Source organism: Helianthus annuus, chromosome 16 (genome assembly GCF_002127325.2).
Source record: "Helianthus annuus cultivar XRQ/B chromosome 16, HanXRQr2.0-SUNRISE, whole genome shotgun sequence".
In the NCBI taxonomy this organism is placed as follows: domain Eukaryota; kingdom Viridiplantae; phylum Streptophyta; class Magnoliopsida; order Asterales; family Asteraceae; genus Helianthus; species Helianthus annuus.
Window position 1 is genome coordinate 21975012 of NC_035448.2, and position 16779 is coordinate 21991790.

The 16779-nt window shown below is 42.4% G+C and overlaps 1 protein-coding gene across 1 annotated transcript; it reads right to left on the reverse strand.

Annotated features, from left to right (window-relative positions):
- Window positions 1-7723: 7723 nt before the first annotated feature.
- Window positions 7724-9456, reverse strand: LOC110916748 (protein JINGUBANG). Its single transcript, XM_022161428.2, has one exon. The coding sequence runs from the start codon at window positions 9383-9385 to the stop codon at window positions 8045-8047; it is 1341 nt and encodes a 446-aa protein (XP_022017120.2). The 5' UTR covers window positions 9386-9456; the 3' UTR covers window positions 7724-8044.
- Window positions 9457-16779: the final 7323 nt, after the last annotated feature.

Here is a 16779-nt window from a genome sequence, read left to right on the forward strand (position 1 = left end):
CAGGTGGTCTAATTGGGGTTGTAAAAATTTGATTTAGATTTGGTAACAAAACATAATTTAAGAAATTACGCAACTAAGATGTATATAATTAGAATATACATTTTGTAATAATAGAACGATTTGATAAGCGGTGCTAGTCTTTATATCGAGTCATGGTTATCTTCGACACCTGATATACGCATCTCACAAACGTTAGCAGTTATTTTATGCTAAGTGAATATATGAATTTGAAACCCGAATATCATTTAAGATATTTATAAAACTTGTTTTCAATAGATTTTGGCAAAAACTTATGTTTATTGTAAACCTAGGATGAGTCGTCCATATCCTTATGATGGCTCCTTTGAGTGTAAAGTTTTCGTTAGGTTACACTGATAACACAAAGCTAAGCGTCTATGTAGGCCCGTTATCTGCCTTCGCTTATAGGGTTGTGTAGAAAACCTATACAACGCCATATTGAATATATGTCCCCAATTTTTCATCTAGTTTCAAATTTAAGCATTTTAAAAAGGAAACAATGTAATTATGTTAATTAACTTACCTTTCCCGGTACGTAAAATATAACAGATAAGATAAATACACCAAACAACAACAAATTGAGAAGTGAGATTTCAGTAAAGAATTTAGCAACTAGATTAGTACACTAAGACCACCCGTGGTGGGTTTTTTTTGCCGTTTTTCCAAAAAAAAAAAAAAACCGCCCAATCACACCCCATGACCCCCCCCCCCCCCCCGGGCTTTTTTTTTCCAAAAATTAGGACCGGAGCATTTTGGTTGAAAAGCCAAAATTTGCACCCCTTTAAAATAGTGTTTTTGCTTTCAACGGTAACAAACAATTTTATTTATTTAATTCCACTTTTTAACCTATAAAATACACCACTTTTCACACATTTTTTTATAAACTTTACACTACTCTCTTCTATACTACTTCAAATTTTATAAAAAAATTACATCATGAATCCCTTCCGACCCCCTTTCGGTGTTCCATCTAGACCCGGTAACCCCACTACATATCGCCCGACACCACCCAACCGCAACCAAACTTCAATTTTCAAGAGATGGACCTGAGTATGTTGCCGTACGCACAAATACTAGGCATCGGCGGTTCGCGACCGTTCTTTCACGGTCCACACGGCTTTGCATCCATGGGCGGTTCGCAACCGTCTCGAGAAGAAACCAAACCCGACGTAGAAACAGTACTGGAGACACAACCTGATCCCATTGTCGAGGCATCTCAACGTGGTAATCGGTCTCATAAAAAAGGAACCAAATGCTCCACGCCGGAATTGAACCTACCTAGCTTGGACAAAAGACGAGGAATACGCGTTAGCACGGGCATGGCTCGACATATCGGAGGACCCCGAAGTTGGTAAGCGTTATAAAAATATATTTGTTTAATTTTTTTAAATAATTGAGTTAATAGCCAAAATGGTCCCTGAGGTTTGCTCACTTTTGCCACTTTAGTCCAAAATCCAAATTTTTTAAATCTGGGTCCCTGAGGTTTACATTTTGTTGCCATTTTAGTCCAAATTTCAAAAACCCCCTTTTTTACTGTTGCAACCAGCCTATTTTGTCCTTTTATGTAGGGGTATTTTGGTCATTTTTATGATATATTATAACAACTGAATCATCATTATCTTCTCAAAAGCAGATCATCAAACAGCTAATTACAAACCCAGATCAAGAACCCAGATCATCTCTCAAAGCAAATCATCAAACAACTGAATCATCATCATCTTCTCAAACAACTGAGCATCAACACCTGCAACTATAACGAATCAACAACACTAATTAACCCCGAAAATATCAAGTCAAAACCCTTGATAAAAATAAAAACGAAAATATGAAAAGAAGAATTAGGAGGCTCATATCTGTTAATATCAATCAAAACAAAGAGGAACCAACCGCCATAGCTGCAAACATCGCGGCTGCTTCAACAGCCGTATATTACCCCGCCAAGATACGGTAAGTCTCAAAGCTTCACTTGATTCACTCAGACAACAAAAAAATCATCATCGCCTCTTTATGAGTTATTAACAAACAACTAATTACAAATCCAGATCAAGAACCCAGATCATCTCTCTCAAAGTAGATCATCAAACAACTGAATCATCATCATCATCTCAAACAACTGAACATCAACACCTGTAACTATGACCACCACCAGAACTCCGGCCACCCCCAAAATGGCAGTTTACTCACAGATATCCGTCCACACAACTCCCGTCTTCAAACCGCCACCACCACCGAACCCCTGACCTGCACCACCCCACCCCACCCCACCCCACCCACCCCACCCCACCCCACTGCACCAAGGAAACAATATTCATACCTTAATCGAAAAATTAAACAACAGAATTCCAAGACTACCACGAATCTCCGTAACCGTAGTAAATAGAATCGAACCCCTGACCTTCACGCTTCCCTCATCCGAACTAACAAACCCTAGATGTTCACCTCTATACTCAACCAAAACATTGAGCGACGATAATCGAGCGACTAAACATCTGGATTACGAACTTTGATTCGAACACCTGGCTCGATATCGACTGATACCGGAGCGGCGTGCACTTTGAGGCAATCGAGGCGGAGGACGGTGATGGCGATGGCGGAGGAGAGGTCGCGGTGAGAAGGAGGTGGTGGTGGCGGCTGTGATGAGGAGGTAGTGGTGGCGGTGGTGAGAAGGGGAGGAGGTGGCGGTGGTGGTGAAGAGAGAAAGAGAGACAGAGGGTGCTTTAAGAGAAAAAGAGAGTTAATCTGCAAATTAGTGGTCTGGGTTCTTGAAGATTGAAGAGGGTTTGTTATAATATATCATAAAAATAACCATTGATTTATAATAATGTAAAATGACAAATTTGCCCTTGTGAGAAATAAGGATAAAGACAAAATTCAGTAAAAAATTGATAAAATTTGGCTTTTTTGAAATTTGGACTAAAATGGCAAAAAAATGCAAACCTCAGGGACCCAGATTTAAAAAATTTGGATTTTGGATTAAAGTGGCAAAAGTGAGCAAACCTCAGGGACCATTTTGGCTATTAACTCTAAATAATTTTTAACCGTTTATTTTTATTTTTTAAGAATATAACATTATTTTTTTTATATTTTTGTAGCAAACTATCAAACATCACCAATTTTCTGGAATAAAATTCGTGAAACTTTTTTTAAAGCGATGGGTAAAGGTGAGTATCGGGACAAAGATTCGTTATCAAGCAAATGGACTGATATAAACCAGAAACGTCATCAGTTCCAAGAAGTTTTCCAACGCACGAGGGATAACTGGGGAAGAGTACAACCAAACGAAAGGCGTTTTCACATACTTGAAATGTTGGGAGCTTTTACGCGGAAGTCCTAAATGGTCTAACGTACCAAGCATGACGTCTAGTGGTAGACGTAAAGCAAAACAGTCCGAAACATCATCCTCCGTTGATCCGGAGACACCCACTACCGATGCTCGTAACGTCGACTTAAACATTAATTTGGACGACGACGAGGATGTGGAGTCGGCCCGACCGCCTGGTAGAAGAAGCGGGAAAAAAGGGGGAAAGGCGGAGTCATCTTCGGCTAATTTTGAAATGAAGGAAGATTTCGAACAGATGAACCGACGCTTACAAGACATTCGAGACATCGGTCATAGGCGTTTGGAGACAATGCAAGAAAGGAACACCGAAAACAAAAAAATTGTCGCGCTACAAGAAGCGAGGCAAATGGAGAAAGAAATAGAATTTTTGTCTAAACCGATTGATCATCTCGTGGGAGACGCGTTGAATAAGATTTTGAATTTATTACATTACTATGGATTCAATGTGATTAGTGGCTGGATTCTGATACGTCATACGCCTCGCGGGGGTCTCCGCTTGTGGTATTTTGGGGGTGTGAAATTTAGGCCTATAGTTTTATTTTTCTCTTGTAAATTTCATTCGTTAGTTTCGTTTTTATACAAAAACGAAATACCGGGTGCGTTTAATTTTTTTCTCAACATTCTGATTTAAATTTTATTGAAGATGGAGTTGTACTTGAAATAGCAGTATGGTGACGAAGCAAGCCGGTATCGACTGATCAACATCGGTACCGGTATCAGTATTTAATTTTATGGTTTTCTATTGATGTAAAACAGACTTTATTTGATAAGCTATATCATGCAACTTTTGTGTAATGAAAAGCCCTTGTTATATCTATTTATCATTATCCATTTGTACATGACAGGAAGAGCTTACCTGGAGTGAGATGTTAATCAATCGTTACATAGGAAGAGAGGTAAGCTGACCTGTTTTCATTCCTTTGTAAGAAATTTTGACAAATCTTGTGAATTTCTAAATCTGTTCCCTTGCCCAGGGTTGGGGTTTAAACCTGTAACCTTCTATCTAAGAGCCATGTGCTTGGAAACGAGTTTGCTCGGCACACTGGTTTTGAACCATAATGCTTGTTGGTTCACAACAGTTTATACTCTAGGAGCAAAAGCTAATCTTGTTTGAAGGGTATTAGTTGATGCAATTAGTTATAGATAAGTCGCAACATGTGTCGACTTATACAACTACCACCACGAGATATGTATTTTTGAAATTGATTCACCATAAACCCGAAGTGCATTATTTTATAGTTGTTTTTAGATTGATTTTATCGTTATTTCAGAACCTTAAAAAATAGAAAGTTTTATGGTGAGGATCGGAAATGGGTCACACCAAGTAATTTTGGATACGAGTGGTCGTCTTTTCAGCTAATTTTTATAAAAACAAAAAGATTAAAGATTAGAAACACTGTGTAAATATGATTACCAAAATACATTAAGCTTAATAATCTTAAAATTTAAGAGCTTGTAGATTTCATGTAAAACTTGGAATACTAATGTAGAAAAATGATTTGTAGAACTTAGAAGATCAACACACAATCAACTTTTTACATACTTATGCTAAACATTACACTAGATAAGGATTCTAAGTAGTTTTCTAGTTACTAATCTAAAAACATGATTTCATAACACCAACAAAAGCATGTTACTGAAAGTTTATCTTTAGGAGTTCTATTGAAATCCTCACCGTCCAAAAAGATCAAGTATTATACGACTTTGAGTTTTATGTGAATCCTCACCACCCAAACTATTTAAGTATGAACTTCAAATATTTAGAAGTATTTGCAAGCTTTTAATGTAATATTTTTATGTTCCTAATATTTTGGATTTTTATTTGTATAAAGAATTGTTTTCTCTTTTGTTTAATATGTGACTCATCCCACCATTTGGTAGAGTGGCAAAGGCAATAAAAATAAGAACTTTCGAATCCGGTCCAGTAGGGTCCATGGCTGTTTATATCAGTGAAGGAAATATCTTTTATATTATTTGAGTTCAACTCCAACATGTTTTTACATCATAATTATGCAACAATAGACCATGGATCAAAATACTTTTTTGTTAATCATTACTTGTTACCATTAGGGAACCCGGGGCGGTCCCGTGATGAAGCCCCAAAACGCGTGATGGGCGTTTTGTACACCGCCGCCACCATCAACAAAACGCGTTTTTTTTTTAACGCGTGCATTGTATAACGCGTTGTACAATCGAAAAATGGAACGTTATATTACCGTTGGTTGGTTCAACGGTTACTTTTTAAAAAAAAAAAAAAATTTATCCATTTTATCTATATATATATATCCACATTTCATCCATTTCACCCAATTTCACCCAATTTCACCCAATTTTATCTATATCTTTTAAACCCATTTCACCCAATTTTTTATATCTTTCTCAAATGGAATTCCCTACCGATTCGACGTTTCCGATGTCTAGCGATTCCGAGTCGTCTTCCGACAACGACACACTAAAGTATTTTGTGTCGGTGTATAACGAGCTTGATGCCGAGTCGTCCCGCCCAAAGAAGAAGATGGTCGGCCGTGATCGTATACGTGCCAACGAAGTTTTGATGAACGATTATTTTGTGGAAAACCCGCTATACAATTCCGAAACGTTTAGAGATCGTTTTCGTTTACCCAAAGAATTATTTTTAAAGATTGTTGGAGACATCGAGGCAAGCGAGGGATGGTTTCAAGAAGGTTACGATGCGAGGGGCAAACCAAGTTTCACGCCGATTCAAAAATGCACGTCCGCCATTCGCCAACTAGCGACGGGTAACCCACCCGATCAATATGATGAATACCTAGCTATGTCTGAAAGAACTTCACGTGAGTGTTTGCAATTTTTTTGCAATGCGGTTATTAAGTTGTATTCTAGCGAAATTTTTAATTTAGTGTTTTATTTTTATTTTCTAAATTTTTAATTTAGTGTTTTATTTTTATTTTCTAAATTTAAAATGAAAATTAAAAAAATTGGGAGGGAGTGATGGAATTCCATCACTAGTGATTCCACCCCTAGTCAATTTCTATCACTAGTGATGGAAATTGGATTGATGACATGGCATTAGTTGATTGGATAGTGGGAGTGATGGAATCCATCACTAGTGATTCCACCCCTAGTCCCCTTAGAGCTCTTAGGAAGGGGCACTCAAGGGTATGAATCTTTAACCCCGACAACACACGCCGTATCAAATTTCGCTTAAAGTACCTAGTAGCTAGTAAACGCTGGCGACACCTACCCATACCATAAACTATTTTATTTTATCTTCAATTTTAAAAAAGTTGAATGCCCCAACCAATCAAAACTCACTCACCAATCACAATGTCAACAACCTCCTCAAACAAACTCAACCCTTGCACTAGTAAAGCTACTAGCTTAACCAACCTGTCTACCCTAAAGAATGGCGACAATGTTATGACACTAGTTCGAACTCTTGATCCCCTACCCCCCCCCCCCCCCCCCCCGCGCCCCCGGCTCTACCATCAAAAAAGTAGTTGAATAACTAATAGCCAACTATCAAGGAAAATATTTAGTTTGGGGAAAAAGGTGCACTCAGATCTATTATTTAGTGACATAGCCAACGGCTAGAAGCCTAGAACGTGGGATTGCTTCCTTCCGTTCTTTTTATTTAACATAGGTCTTTATAGTAACTTGGTACAAATTTTAAATTAATCTTGTTTCTTCCCCTCAACAAATTGTAACTAATTTGAATATTTGTTTTCTTTTAAAGCAAGACTTTCATACACAGGCAAAACAATTAGACACATACGTTTGTTCAAATAAATACAATCAAAAAGCTAAAAATTAAATAAACTACTTTTTGTCAACGGGTAACTTACTATCGACAAATTATGTTTGTTGTAACAAAACTTTGGATCGAATCTTGTTGTTGGGTTGGACGGTTTCTAGCATCTCGAATCCAAATGGAGTCGAAACGATGAAACCCACCATATCTATCTGTACAGTCAATTCATCTTATATGTTAACATAATAACATGCAGGGGCGGACCTTTGTAGAGTGAGTCGAGGTTTCCGAACCCCAATGTTTTTTTAAAAAATTAGTAGAACCAGTATATGAAATTTTGTAAGAACCCCATACATACTATTAGGTGGACACCATAAAAAGAAAAGGAAAGTTAGTGTAGTGGTAAATCTCACTCTTTACCAACAAGGGGTCATGGGATCAATCTTTGTATAACTTGTTCTTTTTTTTAATTTAATTCAAACCTTCCTCTGACCCGAACAAGAACCGACCCGAAAATTTTAATGTTTTGTTATGAAAATTTTGAACACCTAAAAAAATAGACTCCATTAAAAAAAAAATTCTAAGTCTACCACTGATAACATATATAAACCCAAGCCATCCACTGATAACATGTATAAACCCAAGCCATCCAATTACATTTACCATATATAAATTTACATACATATTACATTTTTTCGTTTTTATATATTTTGAGAGAGAAACCATGATCTCCAATTCTCGATCCATTTACATTTACATTTAAATAAATTAAAAAACAAAACATTTTCAAACACGTTCTTGTACTTGCACTGAGTAATGTGACCCATTCAATTTGCGGAAACACAAAACTTGACACATACCAACAAGCAAAACACCACCCCCACCACCATACGGCGGCGCGTTCCGTCACCTCCTTGTATTTCCAAACGTCATAACCACCATTTAGCATTGCTTATCTATGGTTGTTCCGACACGCGCCAGAGCTTAACCGAATTATCCAAACTGCCACTATAAACCACCCATTCTTGATCTTTCCGATAATCATCATCATCTTCTTGTTCTTCAAACCGTCCTTGAACCGCTAGACACTTCACCGGTCCGGTGTGTCCGTATAAAACCGACAAACACGTGTGAATCCCGCCACCCTCTCTCCGCCACACGCAAATACTCTTATCCGCGGACCCACTAAACAACAAACTACCCGCGGTTGCTAGACAAAGAACCGCGAGTTTATGCCCCCGCAAAACGCCGCCATGGGACAGCGTTTGCTTCCCCCTTTCCCAAAAGTTTACCAACCCGTCTGAGGACCCAGCGTACACTATGGCGTCCGTGGTGTTCATGTTCACCACCACGGACGTCACCGCGCTGTCCTGATCCAAAAGTGTGTAAACGAGGAGGTGTTTGGTCGTTTTACCGACCAACTCTCTCCTCCACACTTTCACCGTCCCATCGGCGGACCCGGTGAAAACCAGTCCGTCAAACCCCACAACGACGCTGTTAATAGCGTCGTCATGGGCGTTTACTGATTCCAAACATTTGGAATCAGAAAGTCTCCAGACTTTCATCGACTTATCCCATGACCCCGAATACAACAACCCTTGTTGTTCATCCAAACTCATGCACGCAACGGCGTCGTAATGCCTAATCCATGGCACATTACGACGCCGCCTTACTTCAATGTAGTTATTCGGATTCATCGAGCTCTTTATATAATCTTTCGTGGTTGGTAAACTACCAACCCGTTTATAAGCTTTCCTCTTACTATCAAAATACTTCCAAACCCGTATTTTACCATCCTGGTGACCGGTAAATATCCGGTCACCAGATACAACAATTGCTTTCACCAATCCACTACTCGATTTGAAACCCGAAAACTCAACCAAATTCTTCCAAACCCGAATATTCTTCGAATCCGAACCCGTATATAACAAATCACCAGAACACGCTAACGAATAAATGTGTCCTTCTTCACGTACCAAAGACCCAATCAGGCCTGTATTATTATTATTAACAGCATTAATATTGTTAGGGTATGGAATACTCCAAGGAGATTTGGTATATGGTGAGGTTATATGATTAACCGGTGACATAAAATAATGAACCGGAGATGAAGATGAAGATGAAGATCTGTTGGGGCTTGGTAATGAAGCGTTGCTTTGACGGTGGTCGAAACTACCATCGTTGTTGTCTTGTTGATGTTTGGTTGTGATCATAATGTTTGGGTCGGAGCTGTGGAGGAGTACGGCGAGTTTTTGTCGCCGGAGAAGAGTGGAGTTGCCGGAATTTTGTTTCGTCATTTTTGTAGAGAGTGGTTTAATGAATGTGGGTGAATGAATTGAAGGAATGAATGATATCGAAAGTGAGGGAGAAGGTGAAGGGTCGTATATATAACGTGTGTTGTTGTGGGGGTGTGAAAAGGTGTGTTGTTGCATTGTGTGGGTTGGGTGAAAGTAGTTGTGTAACAGGTGAACACGTGTCCTTTGTAGTGACGTAATATTTTTCTAAAGTGTTTCTCGAAATGCATATGAAATTTAATTATTGAAGATTCCAAATATGCATAATATTTTTTTATTTATATTTTGGTGAACTTTGAGGCTATTCTCATATTTGTTTATGTATGAATATTATATAAGTTTAAGAAAATAGTTGTATAAGTTAATAAATATCTTCTTAAATAGTATGACACCTTCCAAATATGCTAAATAATTTTTTTATTTATATTTTGAATGATGTTACTAGACCATGACTAAGCTCGATATCTCCCACGTTATGTTTACGTTCTTTTACCAAACATGTGGTTTTACGTTCTCTTAACCACTGGCCTCTAAGAGCATTCATATCTCTTTTATCATACATTGTGTTTGTGGTTTTAGGAAGAGAGAAAATGTTATTGTTCATCTGTGTATTTTAGGGACACTGTTTACACTCTATAATTTTTTAATATAGGATCAGGATTTAGAGAAAACGGTGAAAAGTGTGAGAACGGTGAGAGCGATTTTGGTGTTGACATATGACATTGATGTTAAATTAAACTAAGCAGTAATATTGTCAAAAAAAACTCACTCACATGAACAGAGTGTTCAAATAAAACGCCATAAAAACACCCAATTAAAAAAACGCCATTAAAATAGCAAGTTAAAACGCCATAAAAACAACTAGTTCAGAAAAAACGCCATGAAAATACCTAGTTCAGAAAAACGCCATGAAAATACATAGTCTAAAACGCCATAAAAAACCTAGTTCAGAAAAACGCCATGAAAATACATAGTCTAAAACGCCATAAAACACCCAGTTCAGAAAAACGCCATAAAAACCCAGTTAATTTTTTTCGAAAAGTATATCAATAGTATATTCGTTGGAAATGATGAAACAATGGTTAACCGGGCAGGGTTAACTCACTGGTCTCGTCAAGAAGGGTTAATCCCTTCCTCTCGAGGATCGCTGGCTGGATCACCGGTGGTTGATCTCCTGCACAAGGAAACAAGCCGTGACTCGTAACAAGGAGGATGGGGTGGGGGGTGCTCCTTGTTACCACTCTCCGGCGTGAGAATCAGTAGTTTGCTTGGGAAGCAAAGTAAGATAGTAGTAGTAGTGAGAGAGTTGTGAGAAGATACCTCAAACCTGGTTTGGGGTTGGTATTTATAGCCGAGGAGTGGAGGAGGATGATGATGGATGGACTGACGACGTGTTGCCCCTTTTCAGGTGTGTCAGGCTCGTCGGTTATGGAGGTTACGCCACGTCAGTCCATTGCTTACGTAGCTCTGACAGGTAACTGTCATTGGTGCCACTTGCACTGTGGTGTCAGTACCACTTGCTTGAGTACATAGGATGCGGTGCAAGCCGCATCGCTACGTGCGGTAACATCTGAAGTTACCGCGTCTCTTACTTGTGATCAAGGAATACGCGAGATGCGGTGCTAGCCGCATCGTCGTCTTGCCTGCATCCCTTGTCGTGACGAAAATGTCCGTATGGTGCGGTGTCAGCCGTACCACTACGTTCATCTTCTTCTATGCCTAAGGTAAGGCTTTCCTGTATTGATAGAAGTGTTCACTGGACGTGGTGCGATGCCGCGTCGCTGTGAATACTTCCGTTTTCGTATACCAGATGTGATGCTATGTCGCATCACTCTACCGTTCTCCTGTTCCATGTAAGTCCTCCTTTGCTACTAGATAGATTGGATTCAACCCTTGTGTTGATGCGTTACCGCATGGGCACAAGTGGGTTGTTAGCTAGTGGGGGTTTTGATAAGGGTAATGGTCATTCGCGGTCGATGCTGACGCGAGATCTGGGACCATACCCCTTCAAGTCCCCCAGTCTAGTGTTGCTGCCACATACAAGGTGTATGTGGGAGGAGTACTGGACTATGGTGTTTGGAAGGTAGTTTGGAGTCTGGAGAAGATCCTAGACCATGTGTGGTCTTTTCTGTATGTAAATGAAGCTGGAGGTCCGGAAGGGTCATCTGACGCCTCTTCCGTATCGGTGAAGGAATCTCGTCTGATGCGAGATTCTCAGCCGATTTATGTCACCAGGTGGTCTGCCACCTGTTGTTGTGCCGAAGGTCTCTTAGAGACCTTGTTAGTAATGCTGCACAAACTTCGAACCAACCTCTGAGATGGTGTTTCGAAGGTGTGTGGAGGTTTCCCATCCTTTAAAGGTGGGCTTTTCTTCATACCAATTGTTGAATTGGTGTATGAAGAAGAAAAGAAAACTTTTGGACCAATCTTTGAGACTGGGATCAAAAGTTGTTGATGCTTGCAAGTGCTTTGCTCGAGCTCTATGTTCAGTATTGAGTTATGAGACGACGATCCCTTTTTTGTGGGGTTTTCGTGTTTATCGTCATAGCTCTCTAGTAACCGCACGTTCTTTGCGGTTACCTCGTTGCGTCATTGTTGGCCATGTTTGGTCGAACAATGTATATTCCTACTATGGGTAAATAAACATGGTCATAGGCAAGGGTATGCCCACCATTGTTTATTCTATGCGGCCCATAATCGGGTTAACAAAGTCATAAGCAGACTTGTTACCGCTGTTCGGACGCTTGTTATTCGACGAGAGTTTATTTAGAGCGCTGTTCTGCGTTCGTTTTGGAGCCACTTACCTTCCCGCTCCAATACCGAGTTTGCCATGCAGTAGCATGTGTTCGGTGATGTGGAGTGAGCTTGGCTCTTCCGTAGCAACCACTCTGCGGAAGCTATGGTTATGTCCGTAGCTCCTCGTGAGTGTCTGCGGTTTTGTATTACCACATTTGCTCGAAGTGGGTGTGGGTCGGATGTAGCTCTTGAAGGTTCAGGAGACAGGGTTGCTGATGTGCGTTCGTGTGCATACCCTTCCTTCCTTTTGTTAAAGAAGGTGTTCATGTACCCTCTGCGGTTGTGAACCGGGCAGGAGGGATTTGAAGCTTGAAGAAAATGAAGGCAATGCAGTTCCCCTATGTCTGAGATGCGGTTCAGTCCAACGGCCAGCGCTGGTTCTGAGCATCTGACACACCTGAACGGGCGCGTGTGTGGGAAGTCCGCATATTCCACGTGTGCTCGTGGGTAGTGCGGATAGGTATTATACCCCCTTATAGTGTAAAGATATATGTTTTTACCTATTTTTAGGGGTATGTTAAAAAACGACATGCGGTATGGGTTATGGTGCGGTATACCAGAGAAACCGCATGCCGCTTATAATTGGATAATGTAGTCGCTTTTTGTTGCATACGTGGCTGGACGCACGTGTGAGTTGGTGGAAGTTGGTGAGATCTTCCTGGCATGTGCTGAAATGAAAGGACGTTTGCACTGCCCGAGGCATTAAATGCACTGTAGCGAAGAGTGTAAACGTCTCTTGTGTCAGGCGCGTGGGCGGCCACGCGCGCGTGATAACCGTCAGCGGAAACGGCGCTCGACACGTGGTGTCTTATGATTCGCTCTTTTTGAACGTGATCATTTGTTTTCTCCCTCCGTATTAATTGCGATGGGTATATAAGGGGAAACCGTTCGTGGTTTCCCCTCACTTGTTCGAAAATTCAAAAAAAATTTGCCGTTTGAGAAAGAAACTGTTCTGTCTTCTCCGACTATTTTTTCTGAAATTCCGGTGAGGTTGCGGGTGTTTCCGTTCACCATCTTTTGTTTCTTGAATATTTTTTATGGCTGAACCATCGAATCCACACAATGTGGAGGGTGAAAACCCTGAACAGCCGATAGTGGCTGAGGAAGAAGACGAGGGGGCTGCCGGTGTTGGTTTACCGGCGTTAAGGTGGACCAAGAAGTCTTTTGACAATCTTATGCTTACTGTCCAAATGCCCCCTGAATATGGGGCTCAATATCCATCGGAGGGTGATACTGGTGCCAACGCTCCGGCAGGTTATGTGACCATGTGGACCGACTTTTTTGGTGACTGTAATCTCCGGTTACCGTTGACGGTGTTTGTCGTGGATGTCTTGGAGTGGTACAAGGTCCACATTTCTCAGGTGAGTCCGTTTGGTATGATTCGGATTCGAAATTTTGAGTTCACCTTCCGTGCTCTTGGTATAGAGCCTACCGTCGGAGATTTCCGACGGTTCTATCAGATGACAGTGTCCATGGGGTTCTTTTCTTTCCGTCAACGAGACGGTACCCCCAAGCTGATGACTCCCCCCAAGGGGATGACGATGTGGAAGAAGAAATTCTTCTACATCAAAGCTGCTGCCATTGTTGCAGATATGACGTTTCGGAACGTGACCGAGACGATCATCGCGGAGACCATTGCGGTCCCTAGCTCGAAATCAGTGGAATGGTTTCCTCAGTTGCAGACCATTGAGACCGTGAAGCTGACCAATACGCAACTATGGCTGTTGCGTATGATGCTGAGGAGGAGCAAGAACTCGAAACCCGTGGTGCGGGAGAAGAGCGGTGGTACGTACTTTTTATCTGTTTACGTTCCTTATTTTTGTGTGCGTTACTGATATTTGTGTTTGCTATCAGAAAATGCTCCTGCATGGAGGATGTTTGCCCCGGATTTCCTGGGTACGGTTGAGACCGTGGTTTGTGCGGATGGTGAAGAGGATCACAATACTATCATCCGTAGCAACTTCCGGGTGCCTACTGAGGCTGCGCTGGCAGTTGAGTTGCCGTCAGGCAAAGGTATAATATCCAAGCTTTGTCACTTGTGTTGATAATGTTGGTTTATTGACGTATTGATTCCATGCAGGTGATCTTGGGGCCTTGGGGGACCCCGAAGCGAAAGGTGTGCCAAAGAGGCAAACTGTGAAGGGCGTGCGCTTTCGCCAAAAGAAGATAAAGGAGGTCACTACTGTGCCTCATCTGGTGCCGCAGGCAGCAGGTATCTCTCATTCCTCTTTTCGTCGACACAAGGATTATGTGATAGTATCTGATACCCTTAAGGGTTTGGGTATAGCCGCGGAGTCACGTTCTGGTGCTGCAAAGAAGCAGGCAGAAGAGGCGGTTGCGGGAGGGACAGCTGCGGGTCCCCCTGTGATTGGTGAGAAGAGGAGGCCAGAGCAGAAAGCTGCTGGTGGTGTTGAAACCAAACGTCGGAGACTAGTAACCAAAAGGTCTGCTCCGACGCAGAAAAAACCTGCGGTTGTCGTTGGTAAGTGTAGGCTATCTAGTCTTAACTGTTGTGTAACTAGTTTTGATAGCTATTTGACTTTTTTGCAGAGCCTCAAGATGAAGATTTTTCTATCTTCGATGCTCCGGAGTCCCCCCCGCGTGCCACGGGTGCGGGTGCAACGGAGGTGCCGTCGACACCCCCTGCCAAGGTGGTGTCGGAGTCGACTGTGCGGACAAAGGGTACCGCAGAGAATGTGGCAACCCAGATTTTTGATACCGTGGATTCATCCAACAATCTTATTAGTCCCCCTGATGGGGATAATTTGGATCTGCGGTTTTCTGATGCTGGGAAAGGAAAGTCTGATGCGGAGGCGCAGAAGACTGATACTGAGCCACAGAGCTCTGCTGCTGGGGCGAAGGTTACCGGTGTTGGTGCCGGTGGTGCGGGTTTTGATGGGCCTCCAATTCAGCCTGGGGAGTCTGAGTTGGAGTATTATTACCGCACATACTCCCAGGGTCGCAGTACTATGTATCACCGACCCCCCTGGACTGTTATGCAGGGGGATGATATTTCGAATGATCCTGCGGCCTGTAAGGAGATTTTGGGTGGTCTGGGGACCCCCTTTGAAGTTGAGCGCGCCCGTGCCGCACCCCGAGAGCTGCGTATTAACCAGCTTTCATCGATGCTCTTGGGGACTTCCATTGTGGCTAATGCCATTTTGGAAGATTATAAGGTGCTGGGCCGCCGCGAGGAGGATGCTGCTCGTATGCGGGCAGAAGCGGAAAAGCTGGTCCAGGCTGCCCGTGCGGGTGCGGAGCAGCTGGAGAAGGACAAAGCTGCTTTTGAGAAGCAGAAGCAGACTTCTGAGTGGGCTGCCACTGCCCAGCTGAAACAGGTGCGTACACTTGCTAAACTCCTTGCTGATGAGCGCAAGAGTTGGAACGAAAAGTTGTCCAATGAGCGCAAGAAATGGAATGAATCTTGGGCTAAGCAGAATAACGTTCTGTTTCATACTCGGCAGGAGTTGGCGAATGTCAAGGCGGCAAACGTTGCCTTGGGCAGCGAGAAAGCTGCGGCGGAGGCCATTTCTTTTAAAGCGCTGCAGGCGAAGGCCGACGCCTTGAAAGCCCTTGAAGAGGCCAAAGAAGCCGGGGCTCGTGCCTCAAAGGCCCATGAAGAGGCCGCAGAGAAGGAGAGCCGTGCTTCTAAGGCTCTTGAAGAGGCGAATGCGGAGCGCATTCGTTTAGGCAAAGTTGTTGAAAGCCTGCAGGTACGTTTCTTTTAACGTTGTTGCTTTCGTCTTTATTGTTTTGAAAATATTCACCGAGTGAACTTTTTGCTGTTTTTGTAACAGGCTGAGGTTCAGGCCCGGGAGGTCGCAGTTACAGACCTTACTGCCCGCGTGTCTGCTGCGGAGAAGCGGGCCGACGCTGCTGCTGAGGCCAAGGATGCCTTGGTGTCCTCTTTTAACCAGCTGGAAGCTGACCGTGAGTGGTTGCGGACTCACGGTATCGCGCGTGTAAGTATCCCTTGCCTTTATATTTGCTTGGATTAGTATTCAAGACTTATGATCCTTTCATTGCAGATTGTCGAGGCTATCATGAACGCCCCTGAGACCTCATCTGGTCTGGACCTGGTTAAGGAACGTGCGCGCGATGCTGGCTTCAAGGCTGGTTATAACCGCTGCATTGGGCATATCAATGTGTTATCCGCAGGCGGCTATACTGATCAGGCATCCGGGTTCCGTGATGTGGATACCGAAGGTCGTCTGAAAGCGGCCGTAGCCTCCTTTTATGATACGCCCCTTGCCTGTGTAGGGGAGCTGGACGAGTGTTTGGAGGTTGCGGACTATGTTGACCGCTTGCGGATGCTTTATCCTGATGTGGAAGAGGAAGAACCCGCTGGTGGTGCCGGAGGAGACGCGGGTACCAGCGGTACAAAATAGGGTTTAGGTTGGCGAGTGTGCCTCCTTTTTGTATTCCTCTTGTATAGAATAGGAACTTTATGTAAATTCAGTAAGCATCATGTGGATACTTGAATTTTTTGAATATAAAGTTTCGTTGTTCAGTTTGTACAAGTGTTTTTAATTCTTGCATGTCTGAACGTGTGTATGCATAATCTTTAACCATTTATGAACGGGGTCAAGTACACTCCATAC

What these genes read in the sequence shown, in the direction of transcription:
- LOC110916748 (XM_022161428.2), bottom strand. Translation starts at nt 9,385, where the DNA reads ATGACGAAACAAAATTCCGGCAACTCCACTCTTCTCCGGCGACAAAAA.